At 39.3% G+C, this 22,685-nt stretch overlaps 1 protein-coding gene across 2 annotated transcripts in view; it reads right to left on the minus strand.

Annotated features, from left to right (window-relative positions):
- Window positions 1–22,685, minus strand: part of glrbb (glycine receptor, beta b) — a 40,133-nt gene that overhangs the window by 10,256 nt on the left and 7,192 nt on the right. For both annotated transcript variants that reach the window (XM_012876940.3, XM_012876941.3), the window contains exons 3-8: window positions 19,548–19,654; window positions 15,488–15,555; window positions 10,358–10,584; window positions 7,926–8,008; window positions 7,534–7,674; window positions 5,802–5,954 (exon numbers count right to left, since the gene is read on the minus strand). In XM_012876940.3, the coding sequence (XP_012732394.2) occupies window positions 5,802–5,954; window positions 7,534–7,674; window positions 7,926–8,008; window positions 10,358–10,584; window positions 15,488–15,555; window positions 19,548–19,654 (779 nt within the window). The remainder of the gene's footprint in view (window positions 1–5,801; window positions 5,955–7,533; window positions 7,675–7,925; window positions 8,009–10,357; window positions 10,585–15,487; window positions 15,556–19,547; window positions 19,655–22,685) is intronic.

Here is a 22,685-nt window from a genome sequence, read left to right on the forward strand (position 1 = left end):
CAGTTTTGTCAGCAACATTTTTATTACCAAAAACAAAAGGAGGGATTTCTAAAATGGGTGATCTTGCAATTTAAAAAGGACTAGTAAAAAAAATCCACAAATGTAGTAAAATCTTAGATAGAAAATCATTACATTTGTCAGTCATATGCAATAACATTATGGAAAAGATTTGCACTTCTGTACTTCCCTGAAATTTCACAAACGTTTGTAGCAGAAGGTTCAACTAAAAATGTGCAACTGTTTGTTTTTCTTTTTTCTTCTGGGTATTTTATCATTTTCTCAGTGTAAAAGTACCAGACAGGTATGTAATTGTATTTTAGCAGGGACACAGGAATAAAAACAAGATCAGGACAACAGTGAGAGGAATCTTTTTCTGTAAATAATCACTCGGCTGAGTTTTCTTAGAAAACTTTTAACCACAAGAGGAAAAAAAAACATCTAAACTTCCTGCATCGTTTTAGAACAAGATTTGAATTGGAATCGATGCTGAATCTTTATGTATGATTGGATTGAATTTATTTACTATTTATGTCCATGAATGGGAACAATATGTCCTGTAAAACACGGCATTTGTCGCGTCTATGGCAATAAAATGAATTAAACACTGAACTGAATTTAGATTTCAGTGTTGGGCAATCATTCTGAGGTGAAAGCAGAGAAACATAAGAAAAATTGAACAGGCTTTTTTATCCGTGTATTCATCAATTTAAAATAAAAATATAAAATGACCTACAAATTATCCTACTTTTATTCCCCTTCAGGCCCTTTAATAATCCAGCTACTGCTCCTTTGGCGTAAACACATTGTGGTCACTAACGGCTTGGAAAAACACACAATCTCCAAGGTTAATAAGAATCAGTTGTGTATTCTTGTGCAGCTAAAGGTCGCTTATCTTTATTCGTTTTAGGTTAGCCGTTAACAACGAGTAACATCAACACAGCTTTAACCTGAAACAGCAGCCTCTATTATTCCCAAGAACAGGTCAGCAATAATTGCAACATATTGTGTAATTATGGTAGCGAGTATTTTCAGGCATCACATTACTGTTTAGGTTCAAAATCTCTGATCCAAATGGATCATTTACTTATTATAAATTAATCGATAAAAAAAAGAAAGAAAGATTAATTCTTGTTGAGTGTTATGTGTAATTATGTGCATCCTGAGCCGGTGTCTTCCTCATCAAAATTCTAATTACATAATGACTGCAGAGCTTCTTGATTACTCACACGTAGAAATCAAAAGTTTTCCAGCCGCCCGACAGATACTGTTATGCGTCCTGACTTGCACTATGGCAGGGGACGAGACTTTTGGCTCCAGGAGCTTTCTGGTTTCCACAAACAGTTTGAAGCATTGATCAGTCAGAGTGGCAGTAATTAGATTGAGGTATTGAACAGCCACAACTGAGCAGTTGCGGATGACATTTGCATAAACCGGTGAATGAACAAGAAATCAGAACAATTCAGTTGAAACTTCATCACCACTTCTTTTTGTAAATTTGCCATTAAAATGTGTCTCAATTAAAGTGTCCAGCAAATTATAGGAAGTGCTGGCTGGCAGTCACTATTAAGACATTCACCTTGCCGAACAACTTAATAAATACAGAAATAAAGAATGATCTATTTTTTTTATTTTGTTATATATAGTGTTTTGTTTCACACCTAACCTTAGATTGGTGCTTCCTCCATCACTGAAGTGGGTCCCAGCTGTCAATTACAGCCACATTTAGTGATTTATTACACGTCACAAACACTGGACAGGGGGCCAAGCTTCACACACAAAGTCCTTCATGGTGTCAACGTGATTGATGATGTCATGATGGGGATGATTGGAGGCTACTATACGAGTAATCCTTAAAACCTCTAAAACCTTTAGAGTTGTTTCTATTTATCATCTCTACAACTTTTGTCTCTTTTTGTGACAAATCCTTGTGAAATGGAGTTTTAACATGCAGAAAGCTGATTCAGAATATACATGCAAACCCCATAAAATAGTTAATTTATTTTAGTAATTCTGTTCAAAAAGTGAAACTCTTTTTCTATAAATATTCATTACAATTGCTGTTGCCATTAGTTTTCATGGCTACAGATTATAGCTAACAAAAGCCCCAAAAACAGTGAAAGACCCACGGCTGCGTTCCTGGCAACGCAAGGCCTCAGTTAATCGTTCCCCCAAAATGTTTGTTAAGTGTATGTGATGGACGGTTGTACTGGAACTGAATTTTCGATTGCAATGCAAATTGCAGTTGACTAATAAAATTGATTGATTGATTGATTGAAATGACGATTAAAACAAAAACTTTTATAACACAAATGTGGGATTACTGAAAAGTAGGTTCATGGACTCTAAAATATTTTCCAATATTTAGTCAGCATATTGGAGGCGATTAACCTGATAGCTGTTAAAGGTGCATTAGGTAGGTTTTGTAATGATATACTTTGTTAAAACTTTCACTATGTCCTTACAGTAAATTATGAGAGTTAATCTGTGAAAAAAAAAAATCAGGCTCCCCTGGCTCCTCCCAGGGCTCCAGCTGCCATTTGCAGAAATACACCGCTCCCGGTCAGAAACAACCAATAGGGGGTTTTCAGCTGACGTCACGCTCAGGTGACTACTCAGCGCGTCCGCCATATTGGGTGGCAGTCGTTTCGCACCGTTGACCTGCATTGTATGACGCCTTAGGCAGTATTGGAAGTGAACAATGGGGAAAACGTGTTTAATGGTTGGTTGCACGGCCCGTGGAGGTGGAGATCAACGCTTTCTATCGCCTACCAGCCGTAATAGTGAATCAGTGTAAAAAAAAAAAAAAACAGCTGTCTGAACAACGCCGTCACCTATGGCTGACACGGATATCCAGGTCCGATTTGGACGGTGTTAAGCTGGAATACGCCAGAGTCTGCGGTGCTCACTTTGTCACAGGTAATTAACTGTTAAGTATTTAAAACATATAAGAAGAATATATTAATAATAGGGCTTGGGCGTTATGACTTATTACTTTCCACGGCTGTCGTGTTGACTGCCTCCGCCGCCTCTACTGCCTATTACTACCGCATACTGTACTCCCTCTCTCAGCCGTGTTTTAATTTGATTAATTTCACCTTAACTTGATTTCAACCATGGTAAACCGTTGCTGTATTGTGGGCTGTAACAGCGCAACACATGATCGCCATGGGAAAAACATAGAAACAGATTAATTTTCCACCGCTTTCCTGCCTGGAGGCGCAACCACGGAGAACAACTGTTAGCGATAACAAAGAGATCGTCGGCTCGCTTGGATCGCGGCTGTAAGTCGACCGAACATAACTTTCCACAGTATCCCGATGTCAATGAGAGTGTGTTCTAAACGTTTGAAACACATAGCAGCTAGTTAAAAGTACATTACATGCGCGAGTGGTTGTTAGCGCTAACGGTTAGCATGTGCTAACCCGGCTGAGCACAGCTTACCTTTGAACGAGTTACAGAGATAAAGAGATCGTCGGCTCGCTTGGATCGCGGCTGTAAGACCGAACATAACTTTCCACAGTATCCCGATGTCAATGAGAGTGTGTTCTAAACCTTTGAAACACATAGCAGCAAGTTAAAAGTACATTACATGCGCAAGTGGTTGTTAGCACTGGCGGTTAGCAGCTACTAAACTAGCATGTGCCCGCCCGTCTGAGCGCAGTTTACCTTTGAACGAGTTGCTGTGTTCCCACTGTTTGCTGGCTTTATGATCTGCAGCTCCTACCGGCGCCAATACGGTAAATACAACTTAATTTTGCACTGGTCATTGTTCTGCTTAAATAATTAAAGCCGCGAGCGGCGTCGATCGGCCTTGCAGCCAAGCGCCTTCGCGCACCGCCCGCGGGCGGTGCAACACATTTGCGTCGGATTGTTTACATTTTTACCATCTTATTAAAACTCACCCGTCCACGTATGATGGCGATTTCCTTGATGTACATAACCAGATGTGAACTGGTTGTGAGCCTCTAGATCCTTGTAAGCTCTCATTTCCTCAAGAGTGTGCAGAGGGTTTTCACCGAACACCAGGTAATGCACTATGTCGCCGTGCTCTACATTTGGCCAATCATCTGGATTACGGCTAAACAAGGCACCGTGGAGGGCATACGGGTCCATATGGTCGATCACGGAACATTTCCTCAGATATACGTCCTTATCTGGTCGCTCTAGCGTGCTGGCGTACTTATCCATTCGCGATACGATAATACGTGTAAGACAACTAGAGATAAGGAAGTGTGCCACCCAATATGGCGGACCGGAAGTTGGCCAGTGACGTCAGTGAAAACACCCTATTAGAGCCAGGGAGAATGTCTTAGCAGAGTCACAGCTGCAACATGCACCACCAGAAACGAGGAAAGTTGTTTTCGTTCCCCAAGCAAAAAAAAAAAAAAAATCTTTTTGCCGCATTCTCATGACATAAAGTCTTTATTCTCACAGGGTGTCCGATTACTGTTCTGTGATTGGTTGGATTTTGGATGGGCATAGACATTTAAAGTTGAGGAGAAATATCTCACGCATTGATCGAACTAAACACTGTTGTCCTGTTCAGCTCTGGTTTAACCTGTCACTTCCACTCACTTGCGGCGTCTCCTCTATCCAAGAGCGGGACTCCCTCCCCGCTGCCAATGAGACCAGATAGTGCTAGAGGACACCTCTCTTCCTGCCATTTTAGTGCTGTCTATAAAATTTCCACATTCTTAGTGCAGGTGTGATGTGTACTGTTGAGGGTTGGACTTACTAGGAGTTTGGCAGATGAGTATTAATAGACAGCCAAAACAAACATCCTTCTTGTTCTTACTAACCTGCGAACGAGAGCTAATCTCTTGGTTCACACTGAGGATGTAGCAAATCTCATCCATGCTTGTCTATGCGCCGCTCACACCCTCCCCCTCACCACGTGTACAGTCATTCAAGCTCAAGATTGCAAAGAAAAAACATTTAACGTTGCAAGAAAAAAGCCAATTTCTTGACTAGCACCTATTTAGAAATCAAGAACCGCTAAACAGAAGAAGACTAATGACAAAAGCAAGCTAAAATGACAGAATTAGACCAAGCCCAACATAAAACGGGTAAAAAGGCTAAACATTGGAGCGCCACAGCAGGCTCCGGTGTGTGGGAGGAGCTGTGGAAGGAGGCCTGTAGCGCAGCCGAGAGCAAGGCGGGAGGGACCTGGAAGGTGTACTTGTTCAGATTTTCAGGCTAAGTCCACAGTTTCCAAAGAACTCACTACTGCAGCTTTAAGGATGCCAACAAATGCAGAGTTTCATGTGTTTTTTGTCTCATCAGCCTGATGTTAAGGAAACCAAAGCTGCTTTAACAGAGTTCCCACCTTCCTCTTGATTAAAAAAAATATTATTTTACAGTAGTATCAGGACAAACTTGAGCTTGTATAACTAATTGACTTTTTCATCTCTCCATGAGTCTTTTGACCACAACACATAATATCTTTGTTATGCTCTTGTCTTTAGTGGTTTTATGTAATATTCAAATCTTCTGAGAAGCCGCACAGTGGGTTTTGCTCAGCTGTAAACCATAATCATAAGCATTACAGCAATGAGTGCTTAGAAAAATATTAGCTTGTGTTACAGATTTACACAATATATATGTTTTTTAGATTGATTTAGAGAAACAAATAGACTTTTTAGGATTTCTGTTCCTGAGCATGGCCTGTAAATGTTCTCTCTCCCACTCACTCACTTTTTCACTGCAACAGCACTAGCTAAAAGAGCAGAATGGCTATTTACAGTGTTTATGTCCATGTAAATATCAGTGGAATATGTTGGAATCGGTGAAATGACTCTTACCCAAAGGAACCCTGGCAGCACTCGCATCAGGGTTGATCCAGAAAGACAGCCAGGAAAGGACCACTATAAGCAGCGTGGGGGCATAAACACCCATCATGTAGAAGCCAACTTGTCTCCGTAGGGTGAAGATAACCTCCACACAAGTGTAATACCCTACATGGGAAAGAAGAAATATCACAAGGACTGCATTTAAACATGAGAGACATAATGATTGTAAAAATGCCTGGCAAACAGGGAAGGGAGGCAAAGAATCTAATTCAGAGAGTCGCCCCATGAAATAAGGATGATCCTTGAGTGAAAACTGGGACAGCTTTTGTAATGAGACACAGACTAATATGGATAGTGGTTTAAAGACATGTTTTAAAATTAAATCATGATTTTGGTCCATTTTGATTTTTGTGACTGTTGTGAGTATTTGAATGCAAAAAAGACATTAATTTAATCCATTAAATGTACATTAGGTGTTAAAAAGGAGAGGTCAACTCAAATCTTCCATTTGATCAGTGTTTTTTTTTAGCACAGGAGCAATTTATAAGACTAGTTGGCTGGTTTAATGAGAACTGTTGAGCTGAAGTTATTAAAAAAAACCTCAGGGTTCTCAGTGGCGTGTTTATGTAAAGGCTGACTGTCATGAAGGCAAGCTCAAACCAGCTGAACACAGATGATCTTTATAGGTAGCCCTGGCAACTAGGTAAAAGCCTGACTCATCAAGAGCAGGGCTCCTCAGCGCGAGAGCCGTGAGATCTCACAAAGGGAGCTTGCTCATGACAAAAACATTTCCATTAAAATGAATTCAGCTTTCCATGCCAAGCGTAAGAAACTGGGAGCATCATTTTAAAGGAGAGAACGCGGATTCATTCACTGAAAGCAAACTGAGTTGCAGAAATTTGGACTTCCATGTCAGTGGTGGTGTCAATCTGGCTAATGTTTGGAGCTGTAAATACAAATAAGATTCACAGTGGAGGAAAGCATAACATGAACATGTGAAAAAGAAGATAGATTTCATTCAAAGTATAGCATTTTGCTTTTTTTTCACATTAATGTGCTTAAGATACGTTTTACATCATCCAAGCCTAAATGAGCCCCTGCGTACATCCAGTTAAAGCTATTATACCCACTATAGCACCATTTACCTGATTTAATTTTTTTTTTACTCGTACTTTTACATTTTCTTTGCATTTAACAGAGTCGATAATCAGAGGAGGAGCAGAGGATTAATACCATATAAACAAAGCTCTAACTTGCTGGTCTAGTAATGGACAAAAATGTTATCGGAGATGAGACGCATGCAGGAAGAAAGTGTTACTGTGGATAGTTTTAGATTTTTAACCCGCTACCATACTTTTTAAGCTCTGGAGGTTTATTTTAAAACAGCGGCTCCCCATTTAAAACTCAGTTCTTTTGAAAATAATTTCCATTTTCTCTCCATCATTAATGGAAATAAATATTGTGCGCAATTCAACTGAAAAACAAATCTATCTCCAGGGGGAGAGTACATATAAACAGCTGCAGTATCATGCATGCAGCCGTGTGCACACCTTTAAACAGACACTTTGTGGAAGCACCTTTTAATTCACTTTCAAGGTTAACTTTATTGAATTCAAACCTGCTGTCGACTCTAATGACTCTGACACTTGTAACTTGCAGAGGTCAAATGAGTATATTCATAGATTGCTTTCTATATTTTTTTTATATCAATAAAAACTTTTTTAATGTGAAAAATAAACATCACCTGTTCCTTCATAGAATTTGGTGCAGTTTCCATAATCAATATCTTCTTGTCTGATGTCAAACTGTGGAAGAGCAATAGCGTCCATTTGGACCGGGTCTCCTGTCTGCCACATGAACTGCAGGTCATCCGTTGTGTAGCCGACTGCAAAACCAAGGTGAGACGCAAATACACAAACACAAAAGCATACAGATCAATGTTAGAAATACTTTTTTTTAAATTAAAAAAATATCAACGCAACCACAACAAACTCGAGCAGCTTTGACACTGATTCAAGCTTTAGTTAAGGTCAAACTGGATCAGCGGTGAGCCTAAATTATATTTATCTATCAAGTCTTCTTCGAGTCAATCACAAGCTAGGGGGTAAAATAAATAAGCATTCTTGCTAAACTTACAGCTTTCAAGTTGCATTTTACACCTCTGCGTATCCATTGGAAAGAGAGTAAGATCCAACGGGCAGGAAAGGGTGACGGATAACCTGGAAGAGGATAAAAACCAGAAAGTTTTAGCCTTCTAAACTGTATCTGCCATTCTGCACATCCGCATACAAGCACATTGGTGTCTCCCCCTGCATTCTGCAGGATTTTCAAACAGCTGCTATGGTTTTTTAACCGTCTTAGTCTTAGACTTGCAGCCTCCAGGTTCTGTTTTAACAAGACAACTAAGAATTTATCTTAAAGGTGCACTGCACAAATTTCAGGATTGTTACTGACATCTGCCCCCTCTGGCGAATAGCTGAAATGACACCTGTGTCGTGCATGGGAATGGGAGAAGAGAAAAAAATACATCACAGGTCTTTTATTAGAGGCGTTATGGTTCTGAGGTAAGTATTTTGTTATATAATATTATATAGTAATAATAATTTATTTTGAATGGAAATATTTCATATTTAATCAATAGTCCATTGCTTTAGGGGAAAACAATAGCTACCCTCTTAGTTGGTGAATAACAGCACGGGTGGACTGGCCAATGGGACGGTGGCCCGGTCCGCTCGGTGATCTAAAAAGTTCGGGTCGCTCTTGATAACAGAAACAAACCATGACGCTGATGCGGCCGGCTCGGCTCGCCCGGGTATCTGCCTGACTGAAAGAGGGAGAAGAAAGCCACACCCCCTCCTGTCATTCTCTGCCACAGCAGCGCTGCTGTTGCCAGCGACCTTTCAGACCTCTGCTCCACCGAACTATTAATTTTCAAAGAAACAGCTTCTCGTCTTTTTTCTGCGTTATTGGCGACTTCACGTGAAAGCACCATTCGTCCTGCAGTTACTTGAGGGAGCTGTGATTCCCTTTCTTCTGTCATCAGTCTCACAGACAGCTGCAGAAGTCTCGTTTTGGCTGCAAACCTCGTTATGAAGCTTCATGCTCGCCTACAGTCTAATTTGATTAGATGCAAAATTATGTGGGTTTTAAATAATTTTTTTACAAGAAAGCAGCGTTAATTCAGCGATCTGCAGTAGTGCTGCAGGAGGTCCTGCTGGTATGGAGGTGGTGAAAAGCGTTGCAATAAGGAGTCAGCGCAGGGCCTAACAGAGCTCCCTCCGTTGCTTAAAAGCTGATTTTTTTTCTCTGGTCCTGTTCTGTCACCGATTAGACTCTAATTTTGCCCTTTTTGTCGCACTAGACATCTTTTATTTCTTGTGTGGAGTCTGTGATGTGGTTAGAGATGTACTTGTTGCTGGGCTTTTGTGGTCCATCTTCTAAAAAAGTTGTGTTGTTCTCTCACTAATGCCTCGATGGCTGCGGAAACTCTCAACAAAGTAACAGTTGAACCGAAGTTTAGAACAATTTGAGCAAGAACGCGCAGCGCGTCACTCCCACATGCTCCCCCAGAGGATTTGGCCCAAATTACTCTCTCATAAACTGACTAATGGGGCCTACAGAGGCAACTGCAGATAAATAGAGGGTATCCTATTTTACACGTTGGGTTACTGTAAGGACATGTATGGGAAAGAAAATAAATAATACGTAACTATAAACTTGTGCAATGCACCTTTAATGTATGCAAAGCTTCCAATGTAATAAATATTTAAATCAGATATGATCAGTGGTCACACATAATAGACCTAAATATGTCAAGGCATGTTTATATGTGAACAGTATAAAGAGAAAGCCATTATGATTTAAAAGGAGCTGAGATTTAAAAAAACAAAACAAATTTAGACCAAAATTGATGGAGCGCTGTGTTTCTGTGAAATAATCAGTTTATGGAGAAATCTGAACAAAGAAACCAAAGAATCAAAATCAGTATTTACATTTAAAAGGACAATAAAAGCTGATAAAAAATGTCAGTTATGCCTGATTGTAATGCAAAATAAATAATCATGTAACATTTTATGTTTTGTTTTAAGAGTATACAAACAGCAAACTAAAAGTAAAATCTGGAGGACAGATATTTCATTTCATTATCTTTGTGTTTCTTGTTATTTATCTTGTTTATCTTATTTATCTTTTTAGGGTATTTATCTTTTATTTTTATACTTATTGTGTTGTTGTTGATGCTTTGTAATTTAAGTACTTTGTAAATGTATAGCTTTTGGTAAAGGGGACAGAAAACTAGATTCTTCTTTCTTCTCCCCGTTTTTATGTTTAATTGGTTTGCTTGAAGACATCTATTATTATTATTATTATTATTATTATTATTATTAATATTATTATTATTATTTTATTTATTTATTTATTTTTTTCTAAAAACATTCAAAAGCCACACAAATGTTAAGAGACTCAGGAGATCTAGGTATTTTTTTTTTTTTTTTACATAGATGTATTTTTTCTTAAATGCCCTTTGAAGTCCTGGAAATAAAAGAAAATGAAGCAGTGAGTAAAAGTACCTCATGCTGATGAGGACATCTCCATTCCGGAAGATGAAGAGGAGGATGTTCTCTTGGGTGACGTCATGGAAGTTTGCGCTCTTCTCATTAGCGAAGAACAGGTCCGGCTTCCAGAGACATTTGAACATCTTGGGATCGACCGTGAGCGAGTCCGACTTGAAGTCCTGTGGTAACTTGAGCCTGGGGTCATTCCAGCGCTGCCGCAGGAAAATGTTCACCCTGTAATCCTGTCGGGTTTGACACCAGACAAGTTCAAACATGGCCGCGTTCCAAGTGAACACTTCTGGACACAAGCTGGTTAATTTCAGAGGCAAAACTGAGTGAAACCCCAAAACAGAGAGAAATGAGCGCAGAGTCACTTTTCCACATGAGAAACTCCGAGCTTTTGCTCTGCAGCTTTGAACATGAATGTGTTTAACAACCTAATGCTGGTGAGAATCAGAAGAGGTCTGTTGATCTTCTATTTTAAACAGTAATGTTGACAATTTGAAATCAGCAAAAACTGTTACTTCTTGCATTTTCTTTAACACAAAACGAACAGAAACCCAGATGCAAAGGGAGCTTTGATGGCTGAAAGTCAGACGTGATGACACGTAAATAGCTGCAGAGCTGCAGAGGTCAGATGTTATCGACAGACCAACATCACTGACACGGCGCCATTAGGGAGCTTCTTGGTGAACTCTCCACATTCTTGCTGGTCTAGTGCTAAACTGGGCTGTTCTCTTGAGCTCGTGAAAAATAGATTTTAAAAGTGCAGATGGAGGAAATGTTAAATATGTCATGAAGATTCCACCACATCAGCTTTCTGTGAGTAGAAATACTGATATATTCCTTTGATTACAAAAGAAAATCACATTATCAGCTTTATATTATTCCAGCTTTTGTTTGAATACTTCCCTGTTTCATGACTACTTGTCGATGCGGTAGATTTTTAAAGCCAGTGGATGTTATAAAATTGATCAATGATCTTCTGGAGTTTTTCACCAGATTGTTGTTATGCTGACTGTATTGATATTAGCAATATATTCTACATTTTATAGAAGTTTCAGCAAATCTCGCCGTATTTCCGTGTCTCGTGATGCTTTATAAATTCAGCCTGACGATCCGTTATTTCTCTGTTGAAAACATTTAATTTCACATCGCGATGGAGGCCTGAGGTCTTTTATATCCTACTCTAATTTTAAACTCCAGTGTCCGTCTAGTTCCACAAACAGCTTCTCTTGGCTTTTTTCCTGTCTGAGATGCGAGCCAATTCCCACACCTTGCCCTTCCTGAAACCCAGACAAGGAAATATATCTTCCTCCTGGCTCAGTATCAAGCTGCCAGTACGACATTCGATTCCAGGGAGATTTAACACAACCGTGTGTCGTAATCAGCGAGGAAAACTCAAGCTGGGAGGCAGTAAAAACATAGCTGCAATTTATTCGGTCTCAACAGCATCAACATCATTTTCTACAGCGGAGTGCACAATCTGGAAGTGAAAATTGGTGTGTTAAATACTGCAGACGTGTGCTGCGTGTACGCCTGAGTAGGATGTGAAAGATGAGGGATGGTTTTCAGAGATCAAACACCCCACAGAGTGATAAATTGAGGGGGGAGAGGTGACCAGCTGTTGTTTCTTTCTCCTCCCTGAATCGTTTCAAACCTTCTTAACTTTCAGCGTCTTTGGACAACCCAGGGGGAGAGAGAGAAGACCTTTGGGATTTCTGTCTCATTCTCCTTTGTTGCCATTTTCTTGGCTCGTGTTCCCATTTCTCACACCTGTCCTTTTCTTGGTTCGTCTTCCTCTTATCTTGCTTTGGGTAGATGCTTCCTTATGTTTCCTTGATTTAGGGGACGTTCTCCCAGCCTGTTTTTTTTCACATTTCCTCACTTGTTATTCCTCATCTGCCTCTCCTTTCTTCCTGCTGGTTGGATGTGAGATACCTACTAACGACCAAATCCTGCAAATCCACTATGAAGAGCCGTCCGCAATCCAGGAAATCAATCGATTGTTCAAATAAATAATTACAATGGTGCTTATTTAAAAAAAATAAAAATAAATTAAATATATTCAGTAAAAAATAAATATATGTCCTGTCCTGGTTGTTCTGCACCTGTCAACCATTGACCGTGGAGTTAGGCGCAATGCTCTCCCTAAAAATGTTCACTGATTATGCAGGTGTCCGAAGCAGATGGATGGAAATAATAAAATGTTCACATGGTGTATTAAATAAATATCTAATAAAAAGGGTAAAATACTTTCCAATTATCCAATTATTAATGTAACAGTTTCATAGTTACTGTTTACACTTTTACTGAGCCTCAGCAGGTGTACTGAAATAAATTAATAAACGATATAAAAATGAAATAATTACCCAAATGTTCCCATACATAATAAAAAATTAAAAGAAGTACAGTCAATAATACCTAATGTAACTACAAAGCTATTTGCAGAAAATATTCATCCACCCTTCGTCTATACCAGCTTGTCATTGCAGGGTCGCAGGGGAAGACTGGTGCCTATCTCCAGTGGGCTAGAGGCGGGGTACACCCTGGACAGGTCGGCAGTCCATCACAGGGCTACAGAAAGACACACAGGACAAACAACCATGCACACCCACACACACACAGACACACATACACATACACATACACATACACATACACATACCTAAGAGCAATTTGGAGACACCAATCCACCTAACAGTCATGTTTCTGGGTTGTGGGAGGAAACCGGAGTACAGACAGAGAGAAGCCACTTATGCACAGAGAGAACATGCAAACGGCATGCAGCAAGACCGCAGGACGGAATTCAAACCCAGGACCTTCTTGCTGCAAGACAACAGTGCTACCAACAACAAGATTTATTTTAATGAGGAAGGGCAATCGCTCTAGCTAAAGGTTGTTGGTTTAAAAATGGAGTGGTGTAGATTTGTCATTCAGATAACGGACACACATAGCTAAATAAATACTGAAAGCAATACATATGAACTGTCTTTGTATTAAATGAATCAATTAAATTCTATATCTCATATATATATATAAATATTGAATTTATTTTTCATATTTTTTATTAAATTTGCTGCTAGTTATTGGAAGATTTCTTTATTTAGTAGATTGTGGCAATTTGGCCCTGTATATCTCACGCCTTGATTTCAGTGGCATGTCCATGATAAATGTGTTATTTGATACACGACCATGTGATGAAATGCGTTTTTCATTATGCTGACACCCCCGCCCCCTCACTTTCTGACTTCACTCTTCTTTCTTTCTGTTTTACATCCTCCTTGCCAGACAGAGAACCCATAAATGACAAATCAGGGATGTTTGCATGCAGTCTTTCACCGATGTTAATATCAACACATGGAAGAATGCATGAGCTGCATATTTAATTTCATTAAAGGCTACTGCACAGGATGCACCTGCACTTTCTCTCCCTGTCGCTCCCAATGGGACTTCTTCTGATACTAAACTCCCTTAAAGCTGCAGTAAGGAGCTTGTATGCTCCTATGTTTGTTTTTGGAGCAGGAGCCACTCCAGAAATTGGCAGTTTTCCTGTAAAGCAGGTTGTTACTCCACCTTTTCTTCACACAGCTGCAGCCCACCAGCAATCTTGAGATTGAATGATGGTAGCATCGTGTGGGGGAGGGGTAAGAGTCGTGCATACACAAGAGTGATTGACACTGCTAACAACCATTCCCTCTTTCTCTGATTGGTTGTTTCTACCCGGGAGCGGTCTATTTCTGCAAATGGCAGCAGGACCACTGGGAGGAGCTTGATTATTTTTTCACAGATTATCTGTCTTATATTTTACTGTCAGCACATAGTAAAAGTTTTAACAAATATGTTATATAATATATCTTTACAAAACCTACCTAATGCAGCTTTAAATGCATGTAAGATAAAAAAAAATTAAGCAAAGTGAAGGACAAACCTATGAAATATGCTCTATATTATACTGTGAAACTAGAAAACCAAACCTGTCATTCACAACATTAGGGAAGCTGCTTAGCTTGGAATAGGCCTAGATATAAGCATTGCTTTTCTTCCAGTGGTTTACAATTATCTTGAAAACACACACGCCCTTATAGGTGGATCAGCTGGTGCCATGGTCACAATCACCAAGAGCTTTACCCACTTAACACTGTGGAGATGATGGTGGACTTCCAGAGAACACCCCCCACACTGCCTACCCTCACCATCCTCAACATCACGGTGTCTATGGTGGATTATTCCTGGTTCTCAGGAACCACCCTTTCGCTGGACCTGAGCTGGTGCTGACGTGGAAGGAGGCCTGAGACTGGACTTCCTGCGGCAACTAAAGAAGTCCGAGCTGCCACAGGAGCTGCTGGTCATCTTCTACACTGCTATCATCCAGTCAGTGAAGTGTTCGACCATCACTGTATGGTTTGGTCCAACCTGCGATGAACAATAAGGTTCGCGGAGAGAATCGTTGCGGCTGACCTCCCATCCATCCAGGACTTTTACAGGTCTAGGGTCAAGGAAGGGGCAGCTAACATCTCTGCAGACCCCACTGATCCTGGACACAACCTGTTCAGGCTTCTAGCTTCAGGTCGGCGCTACAGAGCACTGTTTGCAAAAAAAAACCCAGCCGCCACAGAGACACTTTCTTCCCCCAGGATGTCTCTGTGATGAACACTCGACAGTCAGAGTACACGGACCGATGCCATGCTTATTTGCACTGATTCGACTTTGTCTCCTTCTTTTGTAAAAACAGCACATATACATGTTTACAAAAACACGTGTTTATTTCCCTTCTTGTACATTTGCATTAAAATTTCTTCCTTTAGAACAAAGTAGAGCTGAAGTCAGATTCCTTGTTTGTGTGCACAAACTTAGTGAATAAAGGTCATTCTGATTCTGTCCTTGAGTTTAATCTGATGATTAGCATTCAAACTGTACTTCTTTATCTGCAATTAAACCATCAGATTAATGAGGCTTCAAACCTGCCCTTTCCATCCTGATTTATTTCTAATGGTTCTAAAACCCTTTAGGAATCAATTATTTCTTTATTCCTTCTAAATCATCCAAGTTACAGTAGTTCAAAGTGGGTTTTTTTTGACCAGCAGAATATTATAATTCTTATAAATACAGTCAGACTACAGTGGGAGCGGACTAATTTCTCACCATGGTTGTTTCCTGAATTGAGCCGAAGCTGTTGATGAAAATGTTCACTCTGTCCTCCACGGGGATTCCTGGGTTCAGACAGAGAAAAGAAGAGATTTTAGCATTTAGTGTCTGTTCACTAACATCTCAAAAAACTTATCCCTCCTCAGTTATCAAGAAGTTCAGTTATTTTCAGTAATTTAATCAAAACTATACACTACTGTATTATACAGATTCATCACTGAGTGATACATTTTTCTACATATATTCATTGGATAACTAGAATACTGCATAAGACCAAGGAAAAAAAAACAAAGTAATATAGAAATGTTCTTAAAACTTGGCTGCTTTAATAGCGGTCTTTGGCCTTTCAGCATTTTTGGCTCTGGTGTCTCTTAACTTCCTGTTGAAAATACTCCACCGGTGCTTAATGAGGTTTAGGTCAGGCTACTTTGCCGTCCAACCAATTGATACTAACAAGTGATACCACTGTGACTAAAGCAGGTATTGGTACCTTTGGCAGTGTGGGCAGCTACCAAGTCCTCCTGGAAAATAAAATCAGCATCTCCATGACGTTATCAGCAGACCGAAGCATCAAATGCTTTGATATCTCCTGGTTGACAGCTGAGCTAAGTTTGGATTTAACAAAACACAGCAGATGACATGGCTCTCCAAATCCTCTCTAAAAGTCTAAACGTCACATTGAATGTCACCCAGCCTCTCCTCTCTTCCTCCAGACTTTCTCTCAGCCCATCTCCTGATGTTGTCTCTGGTTCACACCTGGCACTACCATGCATCCCGAGGCATTCAATGATGCCATACACTAAATGCAGATGAGAACGCAGCCCAGACATGTTTTTCTTCAGGCCACTTTCAATGGTGACCTATGAAATGTGTTTTTGTTAAATAATCTGAACGCAGGCTTTCTTGGGACCCCTCCCCACCCACCTGTTGACCTAATGTGACTCCACTCAAGCAGCAAGGTTATTACCTGAACAGCTCTGGGTAAAAAAAAAAAAAAATCAAGATTCAAATCAGCAGTGGAAAAACAGCTTTATTATATATTGAAAGGACTTTACCTTTTTAATATTTTAAAAACTGTGGCTGTTTATTGGGAACCCTTTTCTACCTTTTTTTCTTCCACACAATTTTCAAATGATATTCTAAGTGTTCTGTAAAAAGCAACAACCTGTGGATTACCTTCAACACATAAAGTATCAATTATCTGCTCAGCAGCCTTCGCCAGTTGTTCTCTATTGGTCCCAATAAATGTAAACATTTTCTTAGAGAAAATGGTGTTGTTGTTAAATATTAAGCCTTTATCACTAAAATTAGCCAAATAAATAAAGTATATGTCACTTTTTGTGTGATTTTGAATTGAATTACTTAAAAACCTAAGTAAGCACATCAAGGATAGTCGACTTCATTGGGATGCACCTGTTCTAATGCTGTTTTGGTGCTAAGAAATACTACATATTCCTTTTTGATTTATAAACAGAAGAGTATAACTCTGGTATTTAACAATTGCTTTTCTGAATTGTTGGAAGACTAAACAGTGCAAAACTAATAAACATCAATTTGCATGAGTCGCCCGCTCATTTGTGACACTAAACAGGCAACTGTTTGGGCTGGCATCTCGGTCTACTTTCACATTTTGCATAAACTAATACAGCCCCTCATAAAAGCCGACTCCTCACCCAGCTTTGAATAAATTATGTCTTTTTGAGGTGTTCACTGGATGAGCCAAGAAATAAACCCTACCCTAAAAATGATGCACAACACGTTGAGGCTGCTCACATCTCATATCTCTCATGCTTATATTGAACAAATCGAGATAATCTCCCATAAACCGCAATTCGTGCGTCCTTCCATATTGTCCATAGGGCCTGCAAAAGCAGCTTGCCATTTCAAAGCTGCTGACAAAGCAATGTCCAGTGTACAGGTCAGATATTAATGTGGGAGATTAGTACATGGTTGTTAATGGACAGGGAGTTCTCAGCCGGCTCTGAAATCCAGAGCAGATGTCTGGCTGCTGGACTAGATCCAGGCGTTCAGAGAGGGAGTCGTCTGCTCGCTACATTTCAGAGCCTCAGATACAGCTCTGCCAAGTTCCAGAGAAAGGAAACTCTTTGCAGTCCACCTGAAGAACAACACAACTATCAGTCAGATGGACAACATGCTTAATAGTTGCTTCCCAGTTATTGTTATAGCTGTGTCCTGCAGGGTGAGGCAGAGGAATATGTCTCTGTGCAAAGCAGAATAGAAACTTTTGAGACAGCTGCTTCCTGTTCAGTAAGAGCTGAACTGGCACACATTAGGATTAAAAGGTCCATTTTAGCTCCAATTCCCACACTGAGCAATCCCTAATGGCTCTGTTTCTATTTCTAAGTAAAAACACAACCACTGTTAATAAAAAGCTTTTTGGTCCAGAAAGATCACTTTGGAGCAGCAAGATAAACTTTAAGTATTTTTTCATCAATCATTTTTGTGATCTTTGGCTTGAAATGTTTCCAAAGATGTCTGATCCTCCATCTGCTAATTAGTTTCATGTTAGATTAATTGATACAGATGAATAAAAAATAACAACTAAATGAGATTAAATAAAAAAAATATTCACATTTCAAAGGGTTTGGCATCTGAAGCGTAAAATTACATCTGTTTTGTTTTAATCCCATTTAATGCAAGCTTTAGGCAATATGTAAAATAAATTTGATGTTTTTATGTTTTTGTAAAGAAATATATTTTCTGTACATTTTAAGCATATATTGATTTGAAACATTCCCGTTTGATCAGAACCAGATAGTCCGTCTAACTGATGGTTTATCAAATAGCCTGATAGTATTTCTTCTATTTGAAACTTTGTTGTCTTGAACACTCAGTATAACGATACACCAATCAAGCATAACTTTATGACCACTGATAGGTTAGCTGAAAAAAAATTATTGTGTGCTTGGCACGTGCAGTATTAGCAGAGGGTTTTAACAACTGGTGGCATTTCCTCAAGTATATAGATTTTGGGAAGAAAAGTACTTCTTGGAGAAGTTTACCCACACTATGCTTCTAATTCTTGCTTGAGTAATACCACCTTGAAATACCACTACTCTTGTGTACAGTTTCTGATGACTGCACTCTCCTCTGCATATTTAAACCGACTATGCACCAGGCACATGTGCACGCCTGTTAGGGTTTTTTTTTTTTATCATTGGCAGGTAAATTTGTCAGAAATTTTACTCAAATAATAGAAGATTTTTAGTCAAGTAGTGGTTAAACATGGTCATTCAAAAAACAAAAAAAAAAAACATCCAGAACAAGTAAAAATATATTTAGTTAAAAAGGCAACTCAATTACTGAGTAATTGATCATAACATCAGATTTAATTTATGAAAACGAGGTAATCATAGACAAAAATATTAATTTATTCACAAATTCTGGTAACTCAAAGAATAGAACAAAGATAAACATAACTATATGACAAAATAGCCACTTGTTAGTGGTTATTGTGTTAGGAAAAGGATGAATAGGCAAGCATATGGACTTGATTGAATTTGGAAAGGCGGAAACATGATGACCAGAAGTCATGCAGGAGCGTTTCTAAAACTGCAGCTGGGATGTACCTGGGCTGTTGTGGTCAGTATCCATCAACAATTATTCAAGACAGGAAAATTGGGGAACAAACGACAGGGTCATGGCTAACCAAGGCTAACTGAGGCAGGCCAGATCCACCAGATATGCCACTTTAGATGAAATTGCTGAGATTTAAAGGTTGGTTCTGACATATAGCTCCCAGAATACCCAGTACATGTCAGGCTCTAGTGGAGTCCACGCCCAGATGGGACAAGGATGTTTTTCTCTGCAAAAAGGGCGTCAACACGCAACGATGCAGATGGTGATAATGGTATGCCTGATCAGCACACCTTAGCAGAGCAAAAACTGCACGCTGATGTCTGTTATTTTATATGTTTAAAATACTTCCCATAGAAATACAGACAGAAAGAAAACTGAAGCCGCATATTTGATATTAGCTCAGCTACATTGCAAATACAACCAAAAGCATGGCGGTTAAAGACGTGACGGGACTTGCCTTTGAAGTTGGGCCGTATTCTGGGATCGTAGCTGACCAGTAACCTGTTCAAGATGTTGCTGGTTGAGTTTGCGGGGACTCGAGCCAGATCCTCGGACGACAGCTGTCTGCAAACAAAGAAGACAGAGAGGGAACTTTAGCAGGTCGCATTCCTGGCAGATGAACACCACAAATGGACAGCGCCCACTCCGAACTGCTTTGTGTACTTTTTGATTACACTACATGCCGAGAGAGGAACCACTTTGGGACCAAATTGGCTTTTAAAATTCAGACCACCCAACAAATGTTAGAGTGAAGCAATGTTTTTCAAATGCGTTGTGCTGTTTCTCTGAGTTGTTTCCAGACCCTGCCTGCTAAAGATGACGTGTGCTTGGACTGATGGATGATCTTTTAGGGATCATCAAGCATGAAATACCTTTGCAACAATCAGGGTTTTGGCAACAAATAATACATTTATAATCGTGCCACCAAACCTGTCCCCTGAGTACGTCAATATTTTTGTAAAGACCCTAATGTCAAACTTTATTTCCAGTTTTTATCCTAAGCAACTTGAATATTTTCCTTTTAATCATCCTAAATAAGAAGAAGCAAAACAGGTGTCTCATAAATAGGAGCATTATTACAAGGTGGGGACATTTACTGACATTTTGCCAAACATCTTTTTCCTGCAGCTTAAATATTACAAAACTCTTCGATAAAGACAAAGACTGAGCCGGATCTGGCAGGGGAGACAGGAGCAAAGCTTCTTCATGGGTGGCAAAGACTTTACCCCTCTCAAAGCACTTTCCATATCAAGAAGTAAACTTTATGCTCTGAGGATGAGTCAAAGTCTTTCACAGGAATGATCTACATTGTGTATATGTTATGCAGCTTCCTTGATCAAAGTGAAACGCACGATTCCCACCCACAAACCTCCCTTTCTCCCCATTCCGCTTTAACCAGCTCTTCTGACAGCCTCAAGCACAAAGAGCTTAACAAGAACCAAGTGGTTTTCTTTATCCACAGCGGCATCCACGGCATTAAACACAAAATATGTCACGCAGCCTGCACATGCCAGTACATAAACCACATCAAGCAGTTTACTCCACATTTCAGGAAGCTTCACTGTGTCATGAATTGTTACCATTTAAGGAAACAGAAAGGGAACTTTCTCTTTGAAAAGGAGAAAGGACTCTCAAAAACACTGCTCAACCAAATTCATAGTAATTCTGTTTGGACAGCCCCAAAATAACAAAGACTAGTTTATTTTTGCTTTAGTTTCAAGATTTAAATTTTAGTCACCCCTTAAGAAAGTATATCTTAGTCATGTTGCTCTTATCCACTTTGGTGTATAATCATTATTATTCCTAGTAAACTACATGATATATTTTTTTGGGGTGGGGTATTTTATATTGACAACTTAATAACACAGACTTGTTTTTTTACAAACATAGGCTTCTTAAAGAGTAATTTATCTAGTTGTGCTTAAATAACTGGATTATAGTTTCCCTTAACTGAAATGTGCTGAATTTGAATGAGATTATGTATGTGTGCAACAGGATTTACATTTCCAGTCAGAAGTTTATAAATTCTCTCATCATCGGCATTCGTGGTCTAATAATTTGAGTCTTTCTCCAAATGAAAGAGATGAATGATTTTACACCAAACAGCTTTAATGATGTTCAAAGAAGTGAACTGGGTGCCCAAATTACAATGTATTGTTAATGAGCACATATGGTCAAAATTACATGTAAAGGTGTTAATTTATGCATACACCCCCAGTAATATTTTTAAATGCCTCGTAGTTTGAGTCCTTTTGGCTGCTTCCTTATTCAGGGGTCGCCACAGCAGGTCATTACATTTTGTACACAGACTCGCCTGAGTTTTCACACCAAACCGCCTTTCTGACAAAACCCTGATTGGAATCCAGATCCTCCCTCTATCAACTATGTGGACTTGTCCCTCTACACCACTGAGAAACTTTGTTTAAATGCCTCTTACCAAGTTGCAGATAAACCCCTTTTTTTGTCTGGCTGCATAATAACCCATTATCTCTGTCAAAAGGAAAAGTTTTATTTAGACCTTTTTTTTATGTGTACACTGAGCTTTCCTTTGATGTGTGCTTGGGATCACTGTCTTGATGAATCTTCCATGTGTCGGCGTGTCATTCATCTTTCTGTTGAGGTTGTGGTTCTGCATTATTTCATCCACCACATGCAGCGAAACAGACCCGCAGCAGGATTTACAGTGGGTACTGGGGTGTTGGGTTTCAAAGCCTGACCTTATCTTCTCCAATTCCTCCTGTAATTTGGACCAAATAGCTCAATCTTTGTCTTCTCAGACCACATCTTTGAGTGTCTGGACACTTTGAACTTGGTTGATTCCTGTATTATAAATTTATTTTCCTGACCAATTTCCTTTCATCTGAAGGTATACGGTTGAAACATTGACACAGCTGGGTCTTCAAACATGATGATTGTCTCAAATAGGCATAAAAACTAACTTGGGATGGCTAACACAGAGATTCTGGATTGGTTCTGGCTGCATCTTGGTCACACATTGGACAAGTCTTAAAGTGGAGATCAGTGGCAGAAAAGAGCTAGTTTGAATTAACTCCAATAATGCCACCAAGACGACTGTTCAAATATTATGCCTGAATCATGTCAGAAGCTTATTAAAGCCTGAAAAAAGTGTGTGATAGAGGTGCAACCTGCTAAGGGACAGTTATCCTAATACTAATGAGGTGTAAATTATATCAGAAGAGTGAGAATGCACCTTATATATATATATGAATTATTATTATTATTATTATTATTATTATTATTATTATTATTATTATTATTATTATTATTATTATTATTATTATTATTATTATTATTATTATTATCTCATGAGAACACACTGAAGATGTGACACTTTATCATCATGTAAAGTAGTCAGCATACTGCTTGTTTAACAGTGTAAATTTGCTGTTCCCTCAAAATAACTCAACACAGCCATTATTGTGCAAACCGCTGGCAACAAAAGAGAGTACACCACAAAATGAAAATTACCAATTTGTGCCAATAGTGTCAATATTTTGTGTGGCCACCATTATCTTCCTGCACTGCTTTAACTTTTCACCAGGCCTTTCGGGTGAAGTGTATTGCCCAAGGACAC

This window comes from Fundulus heteroclitus, chromosome 23 (assembly GCF_011125445.2).
Source record: "Fundulus heteroclitus isolate FHET01 chromosome 23, MU-UCD_Fhet_4.1, whole genome shotgun sequence".
Classification (NCBI taxonomy): Eukaryota; Metazoa; Chordata; class Actinopteri; order Cyprinodontiformes; family Fundulidae; genus Fundulus; species Fundulus heteroclitus.